This window comes from Pseudophryne corroboree, chromosome 3 (genome assembly GCF_028390025.1).
Source record: "Pseudophryne corroboree isolate aPseCor3 chromosome 3, aPseCor3.hap2, whole genome shotgun sequence".
In the NCBI taxonomy this organism is placed as follows: domain Eukaryota; kingdom Metazoa; phylum Chordata; class Amphibia; order Anura; family Myobatrachidae; genus Pseudophryne; species Pseudophryne corroboree.
Window position 1 is genome coordinate 630,279,787 of NC_086446.1, and position 27,996 is coordinate 630,307,782.

Sequence of the window (27,996 nt, forward strand, 5' to 3'; positions counted from 1 at the left end):
CATTGGATACTGTGGATTATGATTCAGGGATTAAGTAGAATAAGCACTGTTCTTGCCTTTCCTGACGTCTTCCAGGAATATTTGCTGGGTCGTTTATCTACTGTGCTACATAGAACCCTACCTGGTTTATGGCTAATTTGAAATTTCTGACATGGAATGTTCGAGGTTTGAATAATAAGATAAAACGTTCCTTAGTTTTGACTACACTTCGGAAATATGGCCTGGATGTTACATGTCTCTGCGAGACTCACTTGGAGGGGAATAGGTTGCTGTCACTTAGAAGACCCTCCTCTTCCAGGGGTGTGTCGATTCCGATAAGAAAGTCTATACACTCTGAGTTGGTGTCGGTCAAGACTGACCAGTACGGTCGTTTTGTGTTCCTCGACTGTAAGCCGAGTTCCCAACCCTACTACATTCTGGCGGTTTATGTCCCCCCCCCCCCCCCCCCCCCTTCTCGTATGATGTGCTACAAGGACAAGTCCTCAATACAGCAGGGGTATACATTTGGAGAGGTAATTTACATAAAAGGACACCATTATTTGAAAGAGGGGAGCTCCATCGTACTGTATGGTGACCAGCAAACAATAATACTAAAGTAAGCATTAAAAAGTCCAGAGATGGAGGGATTATAATCCCCAGATCTCCCCCATCCTGGGGTCAATAAACACAGTGATCCCCTCACTCGATGTGGTAGGTTGTATACTTTTCAAAATAAGCCCCTATATTATTTCTATGAATTATATGCATGTCAAACACATTTTACAATGCAGATTTTATTATGAAAACGTGTGTGCAGAATCTAGATTTGTGTTTGGAGCCACCAAATAAATTAAATAATATAAAAAATACTCATATTTGCTTTTCATTCCCTTTCTTGAAAATCAGATAAAAAACAAAACATGTTTTGCCCACCACGATTGGATAGGTGGTCTTCATCATGTGAGGAGAAATAAGCAAACTAATTTGTATCCAAAAAATGTGCTCAGCATTGAAGGGCTTAAAGCAACCTACTGCATATTAGAGCTGTGGTGTTTTTAGTCATGCACTGCTTGCTTCTTTCAGATAAGCAGCAGTTTTGTCAATTCCCATCAACTGGAAAGAACTTATGGCACATTAAACATATAACTATGAACAGTTACTTAAATAGGGGATATTACATTGCAATTTACAATTGGGATACCAGGAAACCCACCAGGAAAGGAGAGGTGAACGAGAGAAGGGACAGCCAAAAGGCGGTTGCAATAGTCACAAGGGGAGAGAATGAGAGAGTGGATATGTAACCAGCCGCTTCAGGAGAAGACAGATACTGGCAAGTAAAGGAGAGGGAGCAGTGGAGAATAAGGGGTATATGCAATTAGCGGCGAATCGCGGCAAATTATCGACGTTTTTTTAATTTGACACAATTCGACAGGTGAATTCCGGCAGGTGGCTGCCGGAATTCACCATATTCAATGAAAAACGGATTCCACAGTCCCGCGGGCGAAAAACGGCCGATTTGCCGGATTTTGCTGCGATTTAAAAAAACGGGAAAAACCCGGAAAAAAATGGCATGGGGTCCCCCCTCCAAAGCATAACCAGCCTCGGGCTCTTCGAGCTGGTCCTGGTTTTAAAAATCCGGGGGAAAAATTGACAGGGGATCCCCCGTATTTTTAAAACCAGCACCGGGCTCTGCGCCTGGTGCTGGTGCAAAAAATACGGGGGACAAAAAGAGTAGGGGTCCCCCGTATTTTTTTACACCAGCATCGGGCTCCACTAGCAGGACAGATAATGCCACAGCCGGGGGTCACTTTTATACAGTGCCCTGCGGCCGTGGCATTAAATATCCAACTAGTCACCCCTGGCCGGGGTACCCTGGGAGAGTGGGGACCCCTTCAGTCAAGGGGTCCCCCCCCCCAGCCACCCAAGGGCCAGGGGTGAAGCCCGAGGCTGTCCCCCCCATCCAAGGGCTGCGGATGGGAGGCTGATAGCCTTGAGAAAAATGACAGAATATTGGTTTTTCCAGTAGTACTACAAGTCCCAGCAAGCCTCCCCCGCAAGCTGGTACTTGGAGAACCACAAGTACCAGCATGCGGGAGAAAAACGGGCCCGCTGGTACCTGTAGTTCTACTTGAAAAAAAATACCCAAAAAAAAACAGGAGACACACACCGTGACAAGTACAACTTTATTACACACTGCCGACATACATACATACTTACCTATGTTGACCCGCCGACCGGCACGTCTCGTCTCCGACGATCCGGGGTACCTGTGAAAAAAATTAGACTCACCTGATCCAGGGTCCGGGAGATAATCCACGTACTTGTCAAAAAAAGAAAACGACAAACCCGTGCTAGCGGACTGAAAGGGGTCCCATGTTGACACATGAGACCCCTTTCCCCGAATGTGTCGGGACCCCACGTGACTCCTGTCACTGAGGTCCCTTCAGCCAATCAGGAAGCGCTACTACGTGGCGCTCACCTGATTGGCTGTGCGCTGTCTGAACTCAGACAGCGCATCGCACAGCGCCCTCCATTATATTCAATGGTGGGAACTTTGCCATCAGCGGGGGGGGTTACCCGCGGTCAGCCGCTGACCGCGGGTGACCTCACCGCTAGCCGCAAAGTTCCCACCATTGAATATAATGGAGAGGCTTTGCGATGCGCTGACAGCTCAGACGCGCACAGAGCCAATCAGCAGAGTGCAAGGACGTTGCACTCGCTGATTGGCTGAAGAGACCTTTCAGTGACAGCTGTCACGGAGAGGTCTCTCTGCATTCGGGGAAAGGGGTCCCATGTGTCAACATGGGACCCCTTTCAGTCCGTGTGGTACGGGTGTCCGGTTTGTTTTTTTGACAAGCTCGTGGATTTACCTCTGGACCATGGATGAGGTGAGTATATTTATCTTTTCTTTTCAGGTACCCCTGGATTCTACTTGGAGAAGAGGACCGATGTCGGCGTGTGAACAGAGGTAAGTATGTGTGTGTCGACGTATGAAATAAAGTTTTACTTTCGCGGTGTCTGTCTCCTGTTTTTATTTGGGTATTTTTTTCCAGTAGAACTACAGGTACCAGCGGGCCCGTTTTTCTCCCGCATGCTGGTACTTGTGGTTCTCCAAGTACCAGCTTGCGGGGAGGCTTGCTGGGACTTGTAGTTCTTCTGGAAAAAAACAATATTCTCTGAATTTTCTCAAGGCTATCAGCCCCCCATCCGCAGCCCTTGGATGGGGGGGGGGACAGCCTCGGGCTTCACCCCTGGCCCTTGGGTGGCTGGGGGGGGGACCCCTTGATTGAAGGGGTCCCCACTCCCCCAGGGTACCCCGGCCAGGGGTGACTAGTTGGATATTTAATGCCACGGCCGCAAGGCACTGTATAAAAGTGACCCCCGGCTGTGGCATTATCTGTCCAGCTAGTGGAGCCCGATGCTGGTGTAAAAAATACGGGGGACCCCTACTCTCTTTGTCCCCCGTATTTTTTGCACCAGCACCAGGCGCAGAGCCCGGTGCTGGTTTTAAAAATACGGGGGATCCCCTGTCAATTTCCCCCCCCGCATTTTTAGAACCAGGACCAGCTCGAAGAGCCCGAGGCTGGTTATGCTTTGGAGGGGGGACCCCACGCCATTTTTTTTCTGAATATTACCCTTCCATCTAAAAAAAAATAAAAAATAAAATATTATTTTTAAAAATAAATAAATAATACTTGTGCCTCCAAAAAAGACAAACCAAGTACCTAATCCCTTCTAATATAAATAGATATGCTATTATCAATAAAAAAAAACACAAAAAAAAACATGTTTTAAATTTTTTTATTAGTTTCACCCACCAAAGTGTGGCGGATTGAAAATGACGAATTTACTGTCTAAAAGCACTGTTGTCGAATTTCCAAACTTCAATTGAATATACTTTGGTCGAATTGCAGCACTTGTATCATTGCAGAAAAGTCGAATTTGACAAAAGTCGAATTTCAAAAAGTCGAATTTTGAAAGTCCGTTTTTTGGACGGAAAGCACTGAATTGCATTGACAAAATTTTTTTTTGGGCGAAAAATTCCCGAAATTCGACAATTTCGGGAATTCGACCGCAATTGCATATACCCCTAATACTCAGGTGTTTGGAGGAACTTATGAATGCACAGTGCTGAGGCAGAGATCGCAGGGTGGTGTGCGAACTATAGAGTGGGGGAAGACAATGAGTTGACTTTGGAAATGCTGACTTTGAGAAAGCACTAGAGTAGGGATTCCCAAGTCCCCAAGGCACACTAAGTGCTGGGCCAGGAGACTGCACATTGGCGCCTATGCAGGCGCCCACACATGTGCGGCAGTCCCGCCGCGGCCAGCTCCAACCACAGCATGTTGCGGTCTGGTCGGATGATAGGATAGCGGGATTTCATAGTGAACACATACATTTCAATGTTTTGAATGTTTCAATGTTTCAACATTTCAATGTTTTGCGGGATCCCGCAGTACAGGATCCGTGTGCACACAAACCCCCCACCCCCCCCTCCCGGCCAAGGAATGGGACCCGCTTGGTCTCTGTGTGGTCGTAGTCTAATAGTCCAGGTTTTAGTGATATCCATTCTTGAGCACAGGTGACTTAATTAGTGCCTCAGTTATTTTGATTTAACCATCTGTGCTGAAGCCTGGATATCATTATAACTTACACTGTTACTATGCCTTCAGGACCGAGGTCAGGAATGCCTGCACTAGAGACAGCTGAACATGAGAAACTGGATGGAAGAGGAGAGGTAAAATTGTGTGTCATTGGTATAGAGTTAGTACTGAAGGCTAGAGGAGATATTTAATTCACCTAGGGCGGATGTATACAATAAAAAGAGAAGAGGGCAAAGGTCGGACTCTTGTGGGGCCCCATAGACAGAGTTGGTGGGGGATGAGCTGAAAGTATACACAGAAAAGGAGTTGTTGCAAAGGTTGGAGGTGAACCAAGATGAGATGGGAAAGGTGTGCAGTGGTCCACAATGTTGAAAGCTACAGAAGGGTCCTGAAGGGTGAGCAAGGACAAACAACCCTTGGCTGACTGGAGATCGTTTGGCACTTTTATTAAGGCAGTCTCTGTAAGGTAGGAAGTCAGATTGAAGTGTGGTAAGGAGAGAATGATGGTGGTTGTAGACAAAATGGGAGGGGAAAGATTTGGTAGAAGTTAGAATAAGAGGTAGGTTCAAAGGAAGGTTTGTCGTATAGCGCACACGGTGGGTTGATGAGAGGGCGAGGGTAGAACGGTAGGCACCAACAGAAGTAGAATTTTTGATGGTGTCAATTCTGGAAGTGAAATGTATAGTAACATCATGGGTGGAGAGAAAGGGGTAGAATGGAATAAAAAGTGGCAGAGACAGCTTGGAAAGCATTAGGATAAAATAATGAATTTGACGTTGAGGAAGTCAGCATGAAAGTGCAGTGCAATAACATTCTGTTTGGAGTGCTATGGATGGATGCTAAGGTTGGGGTTGTTAAGGTAGACAGCCTGACTGGGGCAAGCCAGGGCAACAAGTGGAAATAACAGAGGAGATGATGGCAGAGTCCAAGCATTTTTGAGCATGGATTTAGGTGACGGGGAGCGGTGCTGCAGTTGCCAGAAAGAGATGTATAGGACATTAATAGGATATTAATTACCTACCGGTAAATCCTTTTGTCGTAGTTCGTAGAGGATGCTGGGGTACACATTAGTACCATGGGGCATAGACAGATCCCTTGGGAGCCATGGGCACTTTAAGAGTTTAATAGTGTGGGCTGGCTCCTCCCTCTATGCACCTCCTACCAGACTCAGTCTAGAAACTGTGCCCGAGGAGATGGACATACTTTGAGAGAAGGAAATACGCAGATAGTGGTGAGATTCACACCAGCTCACACATAACAGAAAATCAAGCAACCAGCTTGAAAAAAAAAGTCAGCAACGGCTGAACAACAGTACTTAACCAAGTAACAATACAGTACTTAACCAAGTAACAATGCAGTACTGCACCAAGTAACAACTGCTGGAAAACGAAGCGCTGGGCGGGCGCCCAGCATCCTCTACTGACTACGAGAAAAGGATTTACCGGTAGGTAATTAAAATCCTATTTTCTCTTACGTCCTAGAAGATGCTGGGGTCCACATTAGTACCATGGGGATGTATCAAAGCTCCCAGTACGGGAGGGAGAGCGCGGAGGCTCCTGCAGAACCGATTGACCAAACTTTAGGTTGTCAGAGGCCAAAGTATCGAACTTGTAGAACTTAGCAAAAGTGTTAGACCCTGACCAAGTAGCTGCTCGGCAAAGCTGTAAAGCCGAGACACCCTGAGTAGCCACCCAGGAAAAACCCACTTTACGAGTAGAGTGGGCCTTAACGGATTTCGGACACGGCAATCCTGCCGTAGAATAGTAAATAGTAAAGCATGCTGGACAGTAAACCTGATCCAGCGAGAAATCGTCTGCTTAGAAGCAGGCCACTCAACCTTGTTGGGGTCATAAAGGACAAATAGAGCGTCCGACTTTCTCCGACGAGCAGTTCTCTTCACATAAATCTTAAAGCCCTCACAACATCCAAGGACTTTGAGGTAATTGAGGAGTCAGTAGCCACTGGCACCACAATAGGTTGGTTGACATGAAAAGCCGACACAACCTTCGGAAGAAATTGCTGACGCGTCCTGAGCTCAGCTCTATCTTCATGAAAAATCAAAGAGGGGCTCTTGTAGGACAATGACCCCAATTCCGACCCACGTCTAGCAGATGTCCATGCCAACAGTGTGACAGTCTTCCAAATAAGAAACTTGACCTCAACCTCCTGTAAAGACTCGATCCAATCCGATTGCAGGAACTGCAGTACCACGTTAAGATCCCAAGGTGCCGTAGGAGGCACAAGATTGGATGTGCAGAACCCCTTTCAAGAAAATCTGAACCTCAGGGACGGCAGCCAATTGTTTCTGGAAGAAAATGGACAAGGCCGAAATCTGGACTTTTATGGAGCCCAGGTGCAGGCCCACATCCACCCCTGCTTGCAGGAAGAGGAGAAACCATCCAAGTTGAAACTCCACCGTAGGAAACTTCTTGGATTCACACCAAATGGATTTTCCAAATTCTTCCTGGATTTTCCAAATCCGATGGTAATGTTTTGACGTAACTCCTTTCCTAGCCTGTATCAGGGTAGGAATAACTTTGTTCGGAATGCCCTTCCGAGCTAAGATCTGGCGTTCAACCTCCATGCCGTCAAACGTAGCCGTGGTAAGTCTTGATATGCGAACGGCCCCTGTTGCAGAAGGTCCTCTCGAAGAGGAAGAGGCCTCTGATCTTCCAGCAGTAACTCCAGAAGATCCGCGTACCAAGCCCTTCTTGGCCAGTCCGGAGCAATGGGGATCGCCTGAACTCTTGTTCTTTTGATTATTTTGAGAATCCTTGGGATGAGTGGAAGTGGAGGGAACACATACACTGACTTGAACACCTACGGAGTTGCCAGGGCGTCCACTGCCACTGTCTGTGGATCCCTCGACCTGGAACAATTTCCTCGAACCTTCTTGTTCAGGCGTTAGGCCATCATGTCTATTTGAGGTACGCCCCAAAGACTTGTCACCTCTGCGAACACCACTGGGTGGAGGCCCCACTCTCCCGGATGAAGATCGTGTCTGCTGAGGAAGTCCGCTTCCCAGTTGTCCACTCCCTGAATGAAGATTGCTGATCGCGTCACCACGTGCTTTTCCGCCCAGAGGATGATTCTTGTTACCTCTGACATTGCAGCTCTGCTCTTCGTTCCGCCTTGTCGGTTTATGTAGGCCACTGTCGTTACATTGTCTGACTGAACCTAAATGGCCTGATCTTTCAGAAGATGTGATGCTTGTAGAAGACCGTTCTACACTGCTCTTAGTTCTAGAATGTTTATCGGAAGGAAGGATTCCAGATTTGACCACCTTCCTTGGAAGTTTTCCCTTTGGGTGACTGCCCCCCAACCTCTGGGATCCAGTTCTGAATCCCGAACCTGCGGAACTCTAGTAGGCGAGGTTTGCAACCACCAGAGGAGCGAAATTCTGGCCTTCAGTGACAGACGGATCCCCTGGTGCATGTGAAGATGAGATCCTGAGGATTTGTCCAGGAGATCCAGTTGAAAAGATCGTGCATGAAATCTTCCGTACTGTAGAGCTTCGTAGGAGGCTACCATCTTCCCCAGAAGGCGAATGCACTGATGAACCAATACCCGGGTTGGCGTCAAGATATCCCGGACTATTGCTTGTATCACCAATGCCTTCTCTTCCAGCAGAAACACCCTCTGAACTTCCGTGTCGAGGATCATCACCAGGAAGGACAGCCTCCTTGTCGGCTCCAAATTCGACTTTGGAAAGTTCAGGATCCATCCATGATCCTGGAGCAGTTGAGTTGAGAGAGCAATACTCTGTACCAGCTTTTCCCTGGAAGATGCTTTTATTAGTAGATCGTACAGATAAGGAATTATGTTCACACCCTGCTTGCGGAGGAGTAGCATAATCTCCGCCATTATCTTGGTGAACACTCTTGGTGCCGTGGAGAGGCCCAAACGGCAGTGCCTGGAACTGATAGTGACAGTCCAGCAGTACAAATCTGAGATAAGCCTGGTGAGGCGGCCAGATTGGGATGTGACGGTACGCATCCTTGATATCCAGGGATACCAGGAATTCCCCCTCCTCCAGACCGGAGATCACCGCTCTCAGAGATTCTATCTTGAATTTGAATTCCCTCAAGTAGGGATCCAATGACTTTAGTTGAATATCGGTCTTACCGAACCGTCCGGTTTCGGCACCACAAACAGGTTTGAGTAATAACCCTTGTGTTGTAGGAGAGGTGGAACTGGAACAATGACATTTGACCTTAGCAAATTTTGAATGGCTTCCTGTAGGATAGCACTTTCTGTCATCGAAGCTGGCAAGCCTGATTTGAAGAATCTGTGAGGTGGGAGTTCTTTAAACTCCAGTCTGTACCCCTGGGTAACAATATCTTGTACCCAGGGATCCAGGCATGAGGACGCCCAGACATAACTGAAATTTCTTAGTCTTGCTCCCACCTGCCCGATCTCCAGGCTGGGATGTCCACCGTCATGCCGAGGATTTTGAGGAAACAGAACAAGGTTTCTGTTCCTGGGAACCTGTGGGTGCAGATTTTCGGGATTTCCCCCGACCATCTCTAAAGAAAGTGGAGGGGGATTTGGACTTAACTTTAGTGGTCCGAAAGGACTGCATCGCAGACGTAGGATATGATTTCCTAGTCAGTGGTGTAGCAGAGGGAAGAAAAGTTGACTTACCCGCAGTTGCCGTGGAGATCCATGCATCTAACGCTTCCCCAAACAGAGCCTGACCTGTGAAGGGTAGGTTCTCCACACTCTTCTTGGATTCCGCATCCGCAGACCATTGGCGCAGACAGAGGCCCCTGCGTGCCGAGACAGCCATGGAAGAAGCCCTCGCGTTCAGATATCCAAGGTCTTTCATGGCTTCCACCATGAAACCTGCAAAATCCTGTATGTGACGTAAAAACAATTCAATGTCACTTCTATCCATAGAATCTAACTCCTCTAGTAAAGTGCCTGACCACTTTACTATGGCTTTAGAAATCCATGCACAAGCAATAGTAAGTCTTAAAGCTACGCCATTTGCTGTGTATAAAGATTTTAGTGTATTCTCAATCTTGTGGTCGGGCGGCTCTATTAACCACTTGCCTGGCACGGTCGCATCAGATGCGACCATGCCTGCAAGTGCTCTATCTGACCTGGTCGCACAGGATGCGACCAGTCAGATAGAGAGTGTTAGCAGCAGCAGGGAAGATAATCTTCCCACCGCTGCTACTGTCAGAGGGACCAGAAGGTCCCTCTGCCTCCCTGCACTCTCCCCCTGCGTCTGCCGTGCTGCCAATCACTGCTGATCGGTCAGCACGGCAGGATCCCCCCCTCCAGCGGCTGCAGACAATGGCAGCCGCTGGGGAGAAAAAATTAACCCTCCCAAGCCACCCCCAGACCCCCCCTGTATACCTGCAGGCTGTCCCGGCTTTCAAAACGAAAGCCGCGATGGTCGCAATGCTCCTGATCGATGATTCGATGTTTGGGGGGAAAATATTGAAGGGAAAAAAAAATACATTTTTTAACTAAAATCATTTAGGATAGGGTTAAAGTCACGTTCTTCACCGAATTCACTCATTTAAAAAAAACACGACAATTTCGGAGCGGTTTTCGGCAAAATAAATTGTCAGTTAAGTGGTCAAAGCGGTGGACCAAGGGACAGGCAAAACCACTTTCTTAGACAACCTAGAAACAGAAACGTCTACTATCGGCGGGTTTTCCCACTTTTTCCTATCCTCCTCAGGGAAAGGAAAAGCAATGAGAACCCTTTTAGGGATCTGGAATTTTTTTCTCTGGGTGTTCCCAGGATTTTTTAAACAATGCGTTTAGTTCCTTAGATGCAGGGAATGTAAGGGAGGATTTCTTATTGTCAGTAAAGCAAGCCTCCTCTCCTTGCTCGGGTACCTTATCAGTAATGTGTAAAATGTCCCTAATAGCCTCAATCATGAGTTGCACCCCCTTAGCAAGGGATGCCTCACCCCCCAGTATATCCCCCTCACCGTCTCCTGTATCAGAGTCGGTATCCGTGTCGACTTGCATTAATTGGGCAAGAGCACGCTTTTTAGGATGATTATCAGGGGTTTTGGATGAGGTAGCGGGAGCAGAATACGACAAAACCTCTACAGGTCTTTTCAAAACCTGTGTTTCAGCCTCATTATGAGCTATCCTAGATGCAATCTGGGATTTCATTCCCTTAATAGAATCCACCCATGGGGGTTCGGATTTAGAAGGTTGAGACTGTATATTGCATTCCTGAGTACATGGAATAGATTCCTCTGGAAAGGACACACACTCTGCAGCACAAGATACAGAGTCCCTAGACATGGTAATTAGAGATATATAACATACACACACGAAAATGTCAGACACAGTTTCCCCCAAAGTACCTTCAGAGAGACACAGAGAGTAAGGAGCCAACCACACAGCGCCCCAGTAGGCAGTTATTATGATAAATGCCTGGTGCTGACTGAGTAACCTTAATAGATTAAACAGCAAAAAAACACTTTCCCCCCCCCCCCCCCTTTCTATAACACCCTGGTACCGCAGAGGATAACTGGAGTGAAGTGGAGGGCAGCGCTCCCCGTCAGCATCTCTGTAGTGTGATTTGCAGGGAGTAAATGACACTGGTGAGTCCTGGATCCGCTCTGAGGAAAATCCCCACCGCCTGTAAATGCGCGTCTTCCTGCATTTATTATTTTATACTGGCCTGAGGTGTGCTTGTTGCTAACAGTGGGATTAGCCCCTGTTAGCTCAGATGACCAGTGTTAGGGTATTGGGCTGGCCCAGGGCGCCCCTCACAGCACCGCACAACTGTACCTCTGAGCCCTCCGGAGCGCAGCATCAGCGCTGCGCTCCCACTCTTGTGCCACCATTCCCGCCGGCACCCTGCTTACCGGAGCGCCAGCGTCATACTCACCACCGCATCTTCTGGCTCTGTTAGTGGGTGGCGGCAGTTCTGCGTGAGTGAGCGGTCACCTTGGGGGCTTGCGATCAACACCCTCAGGAGCTCAGTGTCCTGTCAGCGGAGATAGGAGCCATTGACCTCCAGGGTTGGATCCTACTCCCACCCTAAGGGTGTGTACACACGGTGAGATCCCTGCTATGTTCGATTTTGACTATGCGATTTCCCTTGAACTCCCCCAGAGCCCAGATAGCACAGATTGTACAGATTGTACAGATTTTGACTATCTGTGTTTGAGATTTTGTCTATGTACGATTTTGACTAAGTGCCAATTTTGACTATACTTCGTACTAGATTGTACACTAGATAGTCAAGATTGACTTGCCTGCACAGTCTATCTAGCCTTAGGGTGTGTACACACGGTGAGATAAATCTGTGAGATTTTGACTATATAGTCAAAATCTTATGAAAAGTTAGTGCATATCTTATGGTGCTAGGCAGCTTGTGATACAGATTCAATCCCGATGCGCGCTCCCGTGGGGTCGGTATCGTAAGGTTAGATAGACTGTGCAGGCAAGTCAATCTTGACTATCTAGTGTACAATCTAGTACAAAGTATAGTCAAAATTGGCACTTAGTCAAAATCGTACATAGACAAAATCTCAAGCACAGAAAGTCAAAATCTGTACTATCTGTGCTATCTGGGCTCTGGGGGAGTTCAAGGGAAATCGCATAGTCAAAATCGAACATAGTAGGGATCTCACCGTGTGTACACACCTTTACGATACCGACCCCACGGGAGCGCGCATCGGGATCGAATCTGTATCGCAAGCTGCCTAGCACCATGAGATATGCACTAACTTTTCATAAGATTTTGACTATATAGTCAAACTCTCACAGATTTATCTCACCGTGTGTACACACCCTTAGTCCCACGAAGCAGAGAGGCTGTTGCTAGCAGCCACCCTGTACCTAACTCTTTTAAAAAACAATAAAACTAGAAAATCTCCTAGGAGCTCCCCTAGCTGTGACTGGCTCCATCGGGCACATTTTCTAAACTGAGTCTGGTAGGAGGGGCATAGAGGGAGCAGCCAGCCCACACTATTAAACTCAAAGTGCCCATGGCTCCCAAGGGACCAGTCTATACCCCATGGTACTAATGTGGACCCCAGCATCCTCTATGACGTAAGAGAAATTAATATTATTATCCTTTATTATTATGGCGCCACAAATGATCCGCAGCGCAGAGTACATATACAAATAATCAAAACAGGAAAATAGTAACTTACAGTTGAAGACAATATAGGACAAGTACAGGGTAAATAAACACAGCTACAACAGCAGATCAGTGATCGCAAAAACGCGCTATAGCGCGTATTTTACCCCATAATGAGGATCGGGGACTCTCTTTTACAAAATGAGTGCGTCCCTGGGGACGCGCTCCGTTGTAGGCCGTCCTGTAGCTCCTTTGATCTCTCCGCGGGTCCCGCTGCCAATCTTGTGGCTTCATTGATGTCTCTGGGTCCAGCGGCCAATCCTGTGGTGCCAGGTCCAGCGGCCAATCCTGTGGTGCCAGGTCCAGCGGCCAATCACATGTATACACAGAGCTCTCCCTCTCAAACCCCTCCAATAGCCGGGCTTCCGGGAGGGCTAGTAGACGGGGAGGAGGAGCTGTTGGTGCCTTTTACTCCTGTATGCAGCGCCGGCACCCGTACTCAGAAGGCGGCTCGAATTGCAGCGTTAACAGGCTCTCTCTGCAGCCTCCCGTCTCCTCCCCGTCCCACCGCTGCTATTCACTTCTCCCCCCTCACCGCCGCGGCCACTCAGGATGCGGGGTCATGCGCCGGTGGATTCAAAGGCTCAGCGCGGCACTTACAACGCTGAGTCCTGAGTGCCCGCGGCGGTGGGGGGTAAAAGCGAATAGCAGGGCTGGGACGGGGAGGAGACGGGTGGCCGCAGAGAAAGCCTGTTAATGCTGTAGAAGAGGTTACTACATCCCGCCCACAGCAGTAAGGATCTGAAGAGAAGAATTTCAAGCAGCACCTGGCATGGAGGATTCATGTTAGTAATAAACATATGGGTAATTGGGATGGCAGCAGCTAACGATTCAAACACTGGGGGTGGGGGCAGTGCCCAGCATACACCAACACAAATGCACACATTGGCCAGCCCCACCCCCATATACCCACACCCTCCATACACCCTCCATAGCCACACAGTGCCATCACATGCACCCCACCAACCACACAGTGCCCATCATACACACCCCCAATACCCACACATTGCCCATTATACACACACAGTGCCAATCATACACACACAGTGCCAATCATACACACTCCCCACAACGTGTTCACACTGCCCATTATACACACACCCATCTGACACCCCCTCCACGGACACCCGTGATCACTGTGTCTGGGGACGACAACTGGGGGTCCAAGATGGTGGCTACAATGTCCCTAAGTGGTCACCTGGTGCAATGTGTGTAACGTGCTCTACCTGGCGCAATGTGTATAACGTGCTCTACCTGGCGCATTGTGTGTAACGTGCTCTACCCGCTGCAATGTGTATAACGTGCTCTACCTGCTGCAATGTGTATAACGTGCTCTACCCGGCGCATTGTGTGTAACGTGCTCTGCCCGGCGCAATGTATATAATGTGCTCTACCTGCTGCAATGTGTATAACGTGCTCTACCTGTTGCAATGTGTATAACGTGCTCTACCCGGCGCATTGTGTGTAACGAGCTCTGCACGGCGCAATGTGTATAACGTGCTCTACCCGGCGCAATGTGTATAACGTGCTCTGCCCGGCGCATTGTGTGTAACGAGCTCTGCACGGCGCAATGTGTATAACGTGCTCTACCCGGCGCAATGTGTATAACGTGCTCTGCCCGGCACATTGTGTGTAACGTGCTCTGCCCGGCGCAATGTGTATAACGTGCTCTACCCGGCGCAATGTGTATAACGTGCTCTGCCCGGCACATTGTGTGTAACGTGCTCTGCCCGGCGCAATGTGTATAACGTGCTCTGCCCGGCGCAATGTGTATAACGTGCTCTACCTGGTGCAATGTTTTATATGTGCTTTACCTGGTGCAGTGTGTCTAAGTGTTCTACCTGGCGCAATGTGTATAACGTGCTCTACCTGGCGCATTGTGTATAACGTGCTCTACCTTGTGCAGTGTTTATATTTGCTTTACCTGGTGCAATGTATATAACATGCACTACCGGACGCATTGTGTATAACGTGCTCTACCTGGTGCAATGTGTATAAGCGGCACTTCTGTGTGGTGTAATGTGAATTGGCACTATTATGTAGTCACGCCCCTTCCGCATGAAGCCACGCCCCTTAAATTTTGCAGCGCGCCTTCGGCGCGCACTGCCTACCCTTTCCTATCTCGCAGGTGGAACACCAATTCACTTCATGCCTAGGGCACCAAAATGTCTACTTACAGCTCTGGTGCAGGGTGTCCTGCATGCTACACAGCCCAGCAGCACTGTCACCCCATCCCCCCACCTTGCAAAACTTTTGTAATGTCCAAACAAGATTAAGATTAATAAGAACCTTTATTCCGATGGGACCCAGAAAAAGAACGGTAGGACCCCAATTTTTGAAAGTGAGGGGTCCCTGGGACCCACTTTTTTTTTGGATCAGCGCGATCACTGCAGATGACACTGGAATAAGTATCAGGTGGCAGAAAACTGCGGGATTTGGTGCAGTCAAAGATTATTAAAGTAAGAAAAGGATAAGCACATAAAGTAAGAAAGAATAAGCACATTTTATTTCATACAGACATTGGGTCTATATGAAATAAAATGAATATAAGACACATTGGGGGATATTCAATTGTTTGAAAAGTCAGTTGGGTGTCTAATAGACAGGAAAAAACAGACACCCAACCGTCTTTTCAAACTATTGAATGCCCCCCTTTAAGTTGTGCACAAATGAATGTCGTATAAATAGGATAAGGCCATCATACTACACTTTAGTGTTAAATAGTGAAGTTGATATACATTACCTGCATTTAACTCATGTACTGGAATATCTAAGAGAGTAGAAATTTTCTGCAGAACTCTCCTCATTTCTGGACCTTCCTTAAACTTGTCCAATTCATACATTGCTGTGTCGTTATCTTCCACCTGGACTACAAACCTCTCACAGTGATCAAAGAAACGCATTAGAGTGTCATTGACCACAGGTTCTCTGCATGTTATATCTGGTGAAACAAAAACAAGATTTGATATTGCATTGCATATATTTTAAGAGCTTTCAAGTTACCCACTCAATTCCTGGGACACATCAAGCAGTGATCCGGTCGACAGTAAGTAGGTTGACACTGTCTAGGTCAACCACTACTGGTCGACAGTAAGTAGGTCGACATGGTTTCTAGGTTGACATGACAAGAGGTTTTCACATTTTTTTAAACTTACTTTTTCATACCTTACGATCCACGCGGACTACAATTGGGAACTGTAACCTGTGCCGAGCACAGCGAAGCACCTTGCCCGAAGCATGCGAGGGGACACAGCGCACTAATTGGGGTTCCCGGTCACTGGATGGAGAAAACAACACCAAAAAAAAAGGTAAAAAAAACCCCAAAAACGCATGTCGACCTAGTACATGTCAAACTAGAGTCCCTGTCGACCTACAAACCAGGTTGACCTACTTACTGTTGACCAATAGTGTTCGACCTAGACACTGTCGACCTAAATCTAATCTACGTAACATACCACACCCCATCCCGCATGACAGTCTGTCCGGACACACCGATATGTATCAGTGCCTAAACCTGGCCGCACGATGTGGTATTACAGCCGATACTGGGTAATTATTATTAGCCTTTACTTACATAGCACCAGCATATCACGGTGTAAAACTGGTCATATGTAGCAGTGGGATGTAGTTATGCGACCAGCGGTCAGAAGACCGCCGGTCACATGACCTCCCCCTACATCCCGCCCCCTCACAATCCCCACTTTTGGATGTCTAGGACACCCATAGAGTGGGAAAAGAACCCATGGCAACTGCAGGTCGCCACCGAGCCTGCAGTGTGGCAAGCGCAGCAAGCCCGCAAGGGGCTTTCTAGGCTCAACACCCCCCTCGGCATCCCGATACACACCTGTAGCATCATCATAGCTTATATTACCAGGCAATTACCAGTAAACTTTATTTATATAGCACCAATATATTATAGAGAAGATTCCTACAGCGTGAAAGTCCAACCACAGACACATTAATTTTGTCAAAAGCCAATTAATCTAACATGTTTGAGGGGAGGCAATCACCAGACCACCTGTCAGGATCCTGGCGGTTACAATGCCGCTGCCAGAATCCCGACAGGCGGCAAAATGCCGCTGCCAGAATATCGGCACCACAGGCTTTTCTCCCTCTATGGGTGTCCACGATCAAACCAGGTTGATCTCGCTTTGTAAATGATTGCCACTTTTTTTAAAAACTGCAAAACCTTACCAAATCTCTTACTTTCTGAAACTCTCACTTTATTACATTTGGCCCCTAAAGTGTGTTTATGGTGTTGCAGAATGGCCGTGGGAGCTGCAACACTAGCACCACATTTTCTGCATACGAGATTGCAGTGGGATGTCAAGATACACCCCGAAAACGGTCACTACGCACCTGCGTTTTTGCTACAACTCCCATTTTTCTCCCCCAAACAGTCCCTTCCTGTCAATCACTTTTGCGATTACTATTTCACTGCAAACGGCATCGCAAAAGTACCTGCAATCGTAATGTATGCACAATTGGCTGATAATCATTCCACTGTGTACATATTGGTATTGCAACCGCATCTAAATCAGGCCCACAGATACAAACTGCAATGCTGGTGTTTAAGTTGGTGCAGATCTGATTTGATGCCTCTCTTCTTTCATATTGTTAGTTGTTGTCCAGTTGTTTTTGTTCTGCTGCCCTTTCACCCACTGTTGTAAGTCTTTTGGTGCGTTTATGTGGATGTATGCTTAATACCAGGGTCATTCCACAGCAAATCAACCCAAAAAAAAAAAAAGAAATGTCCACCACCCGTCTCAGATTTTTACGATTTTTTTTTTTTTTTAGTTAAGAGAGGATGTCTAAACAACTATTTCTGCCAAATATCTCGACTGTCTGGCAATTTGTTTAATAAATATTGATTTTTCAATGTATTCTATTATTTGCTAATCGCAGCTTCTTTATCCAGTTTATTTGAAGAATGACGGTTGTTTATTAAGGATTCACCATGAAATTTGAACCTATAAGGTAACTCATCCTCCCGAATCCAAAAATCCAAACCAAATTACATTATCCGCTTTACAATTCAAGTAACGGTAAACATTCATGTTTTTCTAAAAGACTTAAAAACGCTAGGTTCAAGCAACGTTAGAAATCCCAATTTTTTTAGGTGTTTAACAAAGGTATACATTATTACCACATAAAAAATCAGCATGGTACTCTGTATCATAGAGGAGAAAAAATATCATGAAGCGGACGTTCATTTACTGTTGTACCGCATCCATAATTAACACAAGAAATCATGAAATTTAAAAACCTAAACATAACTTAAGTCCTTAACTTATTTAATGTCATAGTATACATGGTAAAACAATCAAGAAAACTTAAAGAAACCCATGGCATACTGGCAGAACCTGAAAAATATAAAGGGAAGGCCCTTCCTGTACAAAAGGTTCATCAGGTACAAAGATGATGAACATTCTCGGATGTGCCCTGGAAAGAAAGTCTGTTTCTGTAAAAGTTCCAGGAGGAAAAATAATTCACAAACAGAATGTCACAACTGAGGGCTGGTGTTGGTAGCATGAAGCCTCAGTTGTAGGGGCTGACGGGTACTTAAACTTAGGAGGTGAGATGGGACTCCTAGACAAGCGCAGAGGCTGCAGCACAAAAGCCCGAAGGCGTGACGACGACAGCAAAAGGTATCTTTGAGGTGTTTTATTAAATAATAAAAGTCATGAAAAAGTGCAACAAAACAAGAACTATTAGGAGAGTCTCTGGATTCCTACTGGTTTGAAACCAGTATCTTGGGAACAATTTAGGGTGTTTAATGATGCTTGAGATCGTTGGTGAAATAGTAGAATGATGCTAGAGATCGTAGGAACAGCGCTTAGCTGTACTATTGAATACTGAGGTTAATGTGAACAAAGTTCAGCTAGAGAAGCTACTGATAACCAAAGCATATACTCTGCTGACACAGTGTGCAAATAGCAGGAAAGTCAGGCTGCACCACTGAGGGTTATCACAGGAGAAGCAGACTGCACCGCAGAGAGTTATCACAGGAGAAGCAGGCTGCACCGCAGAGAGTTATCACAGGAGAAGCAGGCTGCGCCGCAGAGAGTTATCACAGGAGAAGCAGGCTGCGCCGCAGAGAGTTATCACAGGAGAAGCAGGCTGCGCCGCAGAGAGTTATCACAGGAGAAGCAGGCTGCGCCGCAGAGAGTTATCACAGGAGAAGCAGGCTGCGCCGCAGAGAGTTATCACAGGAGAAGCAGGCTGCGCCGCAGAGAGTTATCGCAGGAGAAGCAGGCTGCACCGCAGAGAGTTATCACAGGAGAAGCAGGCTGCACCGCAGAGCGTTATCACAGGAGAAGCAGGCTGCGCCGCAGAGAGTTATCACAGGAGAAGCAGGCTGCGCCGCAGAGAGTTATCGCAGGAGAAGCAGGCTGCACCGTAGAGAGTTATCGCAGGAGAAGCAGGCTGCACCGCAGAGAGTTATCGCAGGGGAGTCAGGCTGTACTGCACAGTATAACACAGGAGAGGCTCTAGTGAAGTTGAAGACTGGAATCACTGAAAAGACAATTGAAGCACTGACAACTTCCTGGGTGTTGAGACAGGATATTTATACCCACTGGTGAACAGACATTGGCTGACAACTTGACACAGGCTCCAGCAGCGCTGCGGATTGGAAGAATGATGACATGTGACTTTGTCCAACAAGGCTGCGCCCATGACAGCGTTTTGAAGGGGAAAGAACCATGTGCCAAACAACAATGGCGGCGGAGGACGCGGCAGCAGAGGACTCCACGCTCTCCTACACACGCACAGCGGCCACAGAGATGACAGCGGCGGCCGTGGCTCACAGAGGACGCCACACTTAAGACTCCATGCGGTAAGATGCGGGTGCGGCGGTGACGGCCGCGACGGGGCTAAGAGCGCCATACCCAGCTGAGTGGAAACACTAAGAAGGCCGCTGAGCCGGCACTGCAGGTAACATAAAAATTAAATGTAAAACAAAACACTTATGACCCGGGCCTGGCACGCTGAGCCAATCTCAGGAGACACCTAACTGGTAGAAAATGGCGACCAGACACCCGGATCATGACACAGAAAAGGCTACTCCTACTAAACTTGAAAGAGCTTTATCTTGCTTTCAAATACTGTTTTCCAGACATTCAAGTTGGATTGTCTAAGCAGGTTTGTTCCTTAGGACCTACATGGTGTGTTAGCAGTGCTGCAAGAGGTATGCATTCTGAGGTACAGTGGGCACCAAAACGTAAAAAAATATTGGTTCTTGCTTTACCATTAAAGATGGACTACAAACACCTAACTAAAATCCTTGTTTGTTCTTCAGTCTAAAAAACTTGTATGCTTTATCGATGTGATAAATGCCCATGTCTGGAAGCACTTCAGAAAAAAAAGTTGAAAAACTTTATCATGACAGTGACATGGATGATGAGGACACAATTGTTTATAAGCAGGGCCGGATCATAGCCACGCCCACTTTTGAGCAGAAGAGAGCTCTCCGGGGAGAGCCTGAGGCAGAACGATGTGCTGCAGCTTATACCACAGCAGCACAGAGATGCCAGGAGAGCAAGGGTTACAGAGCATTTGCCCCTCACTTGCTAGTGTGTGGGTACTAGGGCTAATAAATACAATTACCCCATAGCACAGTCACATGTACATAGAACAATCACAAAGCCCTATCTCAGTCTCACTGAAAAAGTTCAGTCAGAATTGAGAGGAGGAGTTAGGATTGCAGATGGGAGGAGTTGGGACTGTAGAGGGAGGAGTCAAGATTAAACAGTAAACCGCCCCCCCTAAAGAAAAGTCTAGATCCGTCCCTGTTTATAAGCAGTGGGTCCACACTGACCAAAGTACATTGGTTACAATCACTAGTACTGTGGAACAAATCCGTGCAGAAAATTATTAATTTGTGTGTCAGGATGCAAGGAATCCATTGGGACACTCCACAAGCAACACTTCACCTATTTGCTGTATACAGACAGAGCCACGCTCATCTATGCAGCAATTCATGCGCACAGCATACACATCGCGGCATAGTGCGAATGCGCTGTGCTACAACTGATCACAGCTGGCATTCGCTCCATAGGCTTCCATTGGCGTGCAACGATTAGCGTGGCTACATCTGCTTTTTAGGCAAGATGATTGTGCGACACTTTAAACTGTGTGAGTCTGTGTGTTATAAGTGATACCCGTGACCATGTAGCCATAACTGTGCATACCTTCATTACGGTAGTTATAAAACACTTAGCGGCACTATTACTAAAATTGGAGTATGTTCACTACTTTAATGATGGTGCTAGGAAACGTCTAGCCACCTGCACCAGTCTGCATGCAGTGGAAACTCATCACATCTTGACCTGTATTAGCTGGGCTGAAAAGATACATGGCATAAAGTTTTTCTACGTGTCACAAAATGAAATACACGACTGCAAAACCAAGCTGCATAGCCTTCTAGAAACAGCAAAGACGGTGGTAGGAACACTTGCTCATCACCAATTTCGGCCTATTAGTTATGATGAACTACACATATTCCGATTGTCATCAGACGACATGAAGACAGCAGGAACAACAGTTTGGTGGTATCCAATTACACGTGAAGATACATCGGGTGATTTTTCCCGATGTTTCACCAATTTTTTTTTTTTTTTTTGCAGGCAATCCAATTTGATTGCCTGTAAAAAAAAAAAACATTATCTCCCAAAAACACACAGGTTCAGTGAACCCTGTGTGTTTTTGGTAGAAACAGCCCCGTCTCTGTGGATTTGGTTTCGCCTGCCTGAGGAAGGTGAAACAAAACTCCTGATAATCTAGCATGAGCCGCGGCTTTACTAGGGGTAACTGGATAGCCCTCGGCGGGATAATTAGCCGCGTTAATTTACAGTGGCTAATTGCATAACCCCTTTAGTGTCACTATGACCACAGTCACAAAATATTTAGACAAAAGTGATCTGCAACCTGGAACATACATAGCAGCAGTGTACAATAACATCTGGTACATTGGCTATATCATTCAATGTAATGAGGAGGAACAAGATATGCTTGAACACTTCATGAAACAAAACCAATCAACAAATGTGTTGTCCTGGCCTTCAGTGTTTTGTTCCTTTTATTCACATCCCCTGTATAATAGAAGAGCCCACTATTCAAGGAAGTCCTGGAAGGCAGTATACACTTTCTGCTGACACTTTAAGGGAAATTACAGAAAGTTACAACAGGTTCCAAACAAGGGAAAGATAATGTCATTGTTGACTCAACTATGGACTCAAGTTATGTTAAAGTTTTTAAATTTCATGGTTTCTTGAATTAATTATGTATGCGGTACTACAGTATTTGAACATTATTTTTTTTCTCCACTATGAAACAGAGTACCATGCTGATGTTTTGTGGATAATAGTTTATACCTTTGTTAAGCGCCTAAAATTTTTTTGGGATATCTCATGTTGATGTTTGATGTAACTCAAAAAGTAAGGCAGATAATAAGATTTTACTTACCGATAAATCTATTTCTCGGAGTCTGTAGTGGATGCTGGGGTTCCTGAAAGGACCATGGGGAATAGCGGCTCCGCAGGAGACAGGGCACAAAAAGTAAAGCTTTTCCGATCAGGTGGTGTGCACTGGCTCCTCCCCCTATGACCCTCCTCCAGACTCCAGTTAGGTACTGTGCCCGGACGAGCGTACACAATAAGGGAGGATTTTGAATCCCGGGTAAGACTCATACCAGCCACACCAATCACACCGTACAACTTGTGATCTAAACCCAGTTAACAGTATGATAACAGCGGAGCCTCTGAAAGATGGCTTCCTTTAACAATAACCCGAATTAGTTAACAATAACTATGTACAACTTATGCAGATAATCCGCACTTGGGATGGGCGCCCAGCATCCACTACGGACTCCGAGAAATAGATTTATCGGTAAGTAAAATCTTATTTTCTCTATCGTCCTAGTGGATGCTGGGGTTCCTGAAAGGACCATGGGGATTATACCAAAGCTCCCAAACGGGCGGGAGAGTGCGGATGACTCTGCAGCACCGAATGAGAGAACTCCAGGTCCTCCTTAGCCAGAGTATCAAATTTGTAAAATTTTACAAACGTGTTCTCCCCTGACCACGTAGCTGCTCGGCAAAGTTGTAATGCCGAGACCCCTCGGGCAGCCGCCCAAGATGAGCCCACCTTCCTTGTGGAGTGGGCCTTTACAGATTTAGGCTGTGGCAAGCCTGCCACAGAATGTGCAAGTTGGATTGTGCTACAGATCCAACGAGCAATCGTCTGCTTAGACGCAGGAGCACCCATCTTGTTGGGTGCATACAATATAAACAACGAGTCAGATTTTCTGACTCCAGCTGTCCTTGCAATATATATTTTTAATGCTCTGACAACGTCCAGTAACTTGGAGTCCTCCAAGTCACTTGTAGCCGCAGGCACTACAATAGGCTGGTTCAGATGAAATGCTGACACCACCTTAGGGAGAAAATGCGGACGAGTTCGCAGTTCTGCCCTGTCCGAATGGAAAATCAGATATGGGCTTTTGTAAGATAAAGCTGCCAATTCTGACACTCTCCTGGCAGAAGCCAGGGCTAGAAGCATGGTCACTTTCCATGTGAGATATTTCAAATCCACCTTTTTTAGTGGTTCAAACCAATGAGATTTTAGGAAGTCCAAAACCACATTTAGATCCCACGGTGCCACTGGAGGCACCACAGGAGGCTGTATATGCAGCACTCCCTTAACAAAGGTCTGGACTTCAGGGACTGAAGCCAATTCTTTTTGAAAGAAAATCGACAGGGCCGAAATTTGAACCTTAATAGATCCCAATTTGAGACCCATTGACAATCCTGATTGCAGGAAATGTAGGAATCGACCCAGTTGAAATTCCTCCGTCGGAGCACTCCGATCTTCGCACCACGCAACATATTTTCGCCAAATTCGGTGATAATGTTGCACGGTTACTTCCTTCCTTGCTTTAATCAAAGTAGGAATGACTTCTTCCGGCATGCCTCTTTCCTTTAGGATCCGGCGTTCAACCGCCATGCCGTCAAACGCAGCCGCGGTAAGTCTTGAAACAGACAGGGACCCTGCTGAAGCAAGTCCCTCCTTAGAGGTAGAGGCCACGGATCTTCCGTGATCATCTCTTGAAGTTCCGGGTACCAAGTCCTCCTTGGCCAATCCGGAACCACTAGTATCGTTCTTACGCCTCTTTGCCGTATAATTCTCAATACTTTTGGTATGAGAGGCAGAGGAGGAAACACATACACCGACTGGTACACCCAAGGCGTTACCAGCGCGTCCACAGCTATTGCCTGCGGATCTCTTGACCTGGCGCAATACCTGTCCAGTTTTTTGTTGAGGCGAGACGCCATCATGTCCACCATTGGTCTTTCCCAACGGGTTACCAGCATGTGGAAGACTTCTGGATGAAGTCCCCACTCTCCCGGGTGAAGATCGTGTCTGCTGAGGAAGTCTGCTTCCCAGTTGTCCACTCCCGGGATGAACACTGCTGACAGTGCTATCACATGATTCTCTGCCCAGCGAAGAATCCTTGCAGCTTCTGCCATTGCCCTCCTGCTTCTTGTGCCGCCCTGTCTGTTCACATGGGCGACTGCCGTGATGTTGTCCGACTGGATCAATACCGGTTTTCCCTGAAGCAGAGGTTCTGCCTGGTTTAGAGCATTGTATATTGCTCTTAGTTCCAGAATGTTTATGTGAAGAGACGTTTCCAGGCTCGTCCATACTCCCTGGAAGTTTCTTCCTTGTGTGACTGCTCCCCAGCCTCTCAGGCTGGCGTCCGTGGTCACCAGGATCCAATCCTGTATTCCAATAGATGAGCACTCTGCAACCACCACAGAAGAGACACCCTTGTCCTTGGAGACAGGGTTATCCGTAGGTGCATCTGAAGATGCGACCCTGACCATTTGTCCAACAGATCCCTTTGGAAAATTCTTGCGTGGAATCTGCCGAATGGAATCGCTTCGTAAGAAGCCACCATTTTTCCCAGGACTCTTGTGCATTGATGTACAGACACCTTTCCTGGTTTTAGGAGGTTCCTGACAAGCTCGGATAACTCCTTGGCTTTTTCCTCCGGGAGAAAAACCTTTTTCTGAACCGTGTCCAGAATCATCCCTAGGAACAGCAGACGAGTTGTCGGCATTAACTGGGATTTTGGAATATTCAGAATCCACCCGTGCTGTTTTAGCACTTCTTGAGACAGTGCTAATCCCATCTCTAGCTGTTCTCTGGACCTCGCCCTTATTAGGAGATCGTCCAAGTATGGGATAATTAATACGCCTTTTCTTCGAAGAAGAATCATCATCTCGGCCATTACCTTTGTAAAGATCCGAGGTGCCGTGGACAATCCGAACGGCAGCGTCTGAAACTGATAGTGACAGTTTTGTACAACGAACCTGAGGTACCCCTGGTGTGAGGGGTAAATTGGAACGTGGAGATACGCATCCTTGATGTCCAAGGATACCATAAAGTTCCCCTCTTCCAGGTTCGCTATCACTGCTCTGAGTGACTCCATTTTGAACTTGAACTTCTTTATGTACAGGTTCAAGGACTTCAGATTTAGAATAGGCCTTACCGAGCCATCCGGTTTCGGTACCACAAAAAGAGTGGAATAATACCCCTTCCCTTGTTGCAGAAGAGGTACCTTGACTATCACCTGCTGAGAGTACAGCTTGTGAATGGCTTCCAACACCGTCTCCCTTTCGGAGGGGGACGTTGGTAAAGCAGACCTCAGGAAACGGCGAGGTGGATCTGTCTCTAATTCCAACCTGTATCCCTGAGATATTATCTGCAGGATCCAGGGATCTACTTGCGAGTGAGCCCACTGCGCGCTGTAATTTTTGAGACGACCGCCCACCGTCCCCGAGTCCGCTTGAGAAGCCCCAGCGTCATGCTGAGGCTTTTGTAGAAGCCGGGGAGGGCTTCTGATCCTGGGAAGGAGCTGCGTGTTGCTGTCTCTTCCCTCGACCTTTGCCTCGTGGCAAATATGAATAGCCCTTTGCTCTCTTATTTTTAAAGGAACGAAAGGGCTGCGGTTGAAAAGTCGGTGCCTTTTTCTGTTGGGGAGTGACTTGAGGTAGAAAGGTGGATTTCCCGGCTGTAGCCGTGGCCACCAAATCTGATAGACCGACTCCAAATAACTCCTCCCCCTTATACGGCAAAACTTCCATATGCCGTTTTGAATCCGCATCGCCTGTCCACTGTCGCGTCCATAAAGCTCTTCTGGCCGAAATGGACATAGCACTTACCCGTGATGCCAGTGTGCATATATCCCTCTGTGCATCACGCATATAAAGAAATGCATCCTTTATTTGTTCTAACGACAGTAGAATATTGTCCCTGTCCAGGGTATCAATATTTTCAATCAGGGATTCTGACCAAACTACCCCCGCACTGCCCATCCAGGCAGTTGCTACAGCTGGTCGTAGTATAACACCTGCATGTGTGTATATACTTTTTTGGATATTTTCCATCCTCCTATCTGATGGATCTTTAAGTGCGGCCGTCTCAGGAGAGGGTAACGCCACTTGTTTAGATAAGCGTGTTAGCGCCTTGTCCACCCTAGGAGGTGTTTCCCAGCGCTCCCTAACCTCTGGCGGGAAAGGGTATAATGCCAATAATTTCTTTGAAATTATCAGCTTTTTATCAGGGGCAACCCACGCTTCATTACACACGTCATTTAGTTCTTCTGATTCAGGAAAAACTATAGGTAGTTTTTTCATACCCCACATAATACCCTGTTTAGTGGTACCTGTAGTATCAGCTAAATGTAACGCCTCCTTCATTGCCAAAATCATATAACGTGTGGCCCTACTGGAAAATACGGTTGATTCGTCACCGTCACCACTGGAGTCATCGCCTGTGTCTGGGTCTGTGTCGACCGACTGAGGCAAAGGGCGTTTCACAGCCCCTGACGGTGTTTGAGTCGCCTGGACAGGCACTAATTGATTGTCCGGCCGTCTCATGTCGTCAAACGACTGCTTTAGCGTGTTGACACTATCCCGTAGTTCCATAAATAAAGGCATCCATTCTGGTGTCGACCCCCTAGGAGGTGACATCCCCATATTTGGCAATTGCTCCGCCTCCACACCAATATCGTCCTCATACATGTCGACACACACGTACCGACACACAGCAGACACACAGGGAATGCTCCTAATGAAGACAGGACCCACTAGCCCTTTGGGGAGACAGAGGGAGAGTTTGCCAGCACACACCAAAAGCGCTATATATATATCAGGGATAGCCTTATAATAAGTGCTCCCCTATAGCTGCTTTGTTATATAAAAATATCGCCATAAATTTGCCCCCCCTCTCTGTTTTACCCTGTTTCTGTAGTGCAGTGCAGGGGAGAGACCTGGGAGCCGTCCTGACCAGCGGAGCTGTGAGAGGAAATGGCGCCGTGTGCTGAGGAGATAGGCCCCGCCCCTTTTCCGGCGGGCTCGTCTCCCGCTATTTTGAGAAATCAGGCAGGGGTTAAATATCTCCATATAGCCTCTAGGGCTATATGTGAGGTATTTTTAGCCTTTATAGGTACTCATTTTGCCTCCCAGGGCGCCCCCCTCCCAGCGCCCTGCACCCTCAGTGACTGCCGTGTGAAGTGTGCTGAGAGGAAAATGGCGCACAGCTGCAGTGCTGTGCGCTACCTTTAGAAGACTGCAGGAGTCTTCAGCCGCCGATTCTGGACCTCTTCTGTCTTCAGCATCTGCAAGGGGGCCGGCGGCGCGGCTCCGGTGACCATCCAGGCTGTACCTGTGATCGTCCCTCTGGAGCTTGATGTCCAGTAGCCAAGAAGCCAATCCATCCTGCACGCAGGTGAGTTGACTCCTTCTCCCCTCAGTCCCTCGCTGCAGTGATCCTGTTGCCAGCAGGAATCACTGTAACATAAAAAACCTAGCTAAACTTTCTCTAAGCAGCTCTTTAGGAGAGCCACCTAGATTGCACCCTTCTCGGCCGGGCACAAAAATCTAACTGGAGTCTGGAGGAGGGTCATAGGGGGAGGAGCCAGTGCACACCACCTGATCGGAAAAGCTTTACTTTTTGTGCCCTGTCTCCTGCGGAGCCGCTATTCCCCATGGTCCTTTCAGGAACCCCAGCATCCACTAGGACGATAGAGAAAAAGTGATTTGGTTTGGATTTTTGAATCAGGAGGAAGAGTAACCTTAGGGGAGCAAATTTTGTGGTGATTCCTTAATAAACAACCGTCATACTTAAAATAAACTGTATAAAGATGCCGCGATTAGTAAATAATTTAATAAATTGAAAAATCTATATTTTATAAACGAATTGTCAAACAGTCGAGATATT

The 27,996-nt window shown here is 47.2% G+C and overlaps 1 protein-coding gene across 6 annotated transcripts in view; it reads right to left on the bottom strand.

Annotated features, from left to right (window-relative positions):
- Positions 1 to 27,996, bottom strand: part of MINPP1 (multiple inositol-polyphosphate phosphatase 1) — a 278,040-nt gene that overhangs the window by 246,255 nt on the left and 3,789 nt on the right. For all 6 annotated transcript variants that reach the window (XM_063961723.1, XM_063961718.1, XM_063961719.1 and 3 more), the window contains exon 3: positions 15,455 to 15,652. In XM_063961723.1, coding sequence (XP_063817793.1) covers positions 15,455 to 15,652 — 198 coding nt within the window. The remainder of the gene's footprint in view (positions 1 to 15,454; positions 15,653 to 27,996) is intronic.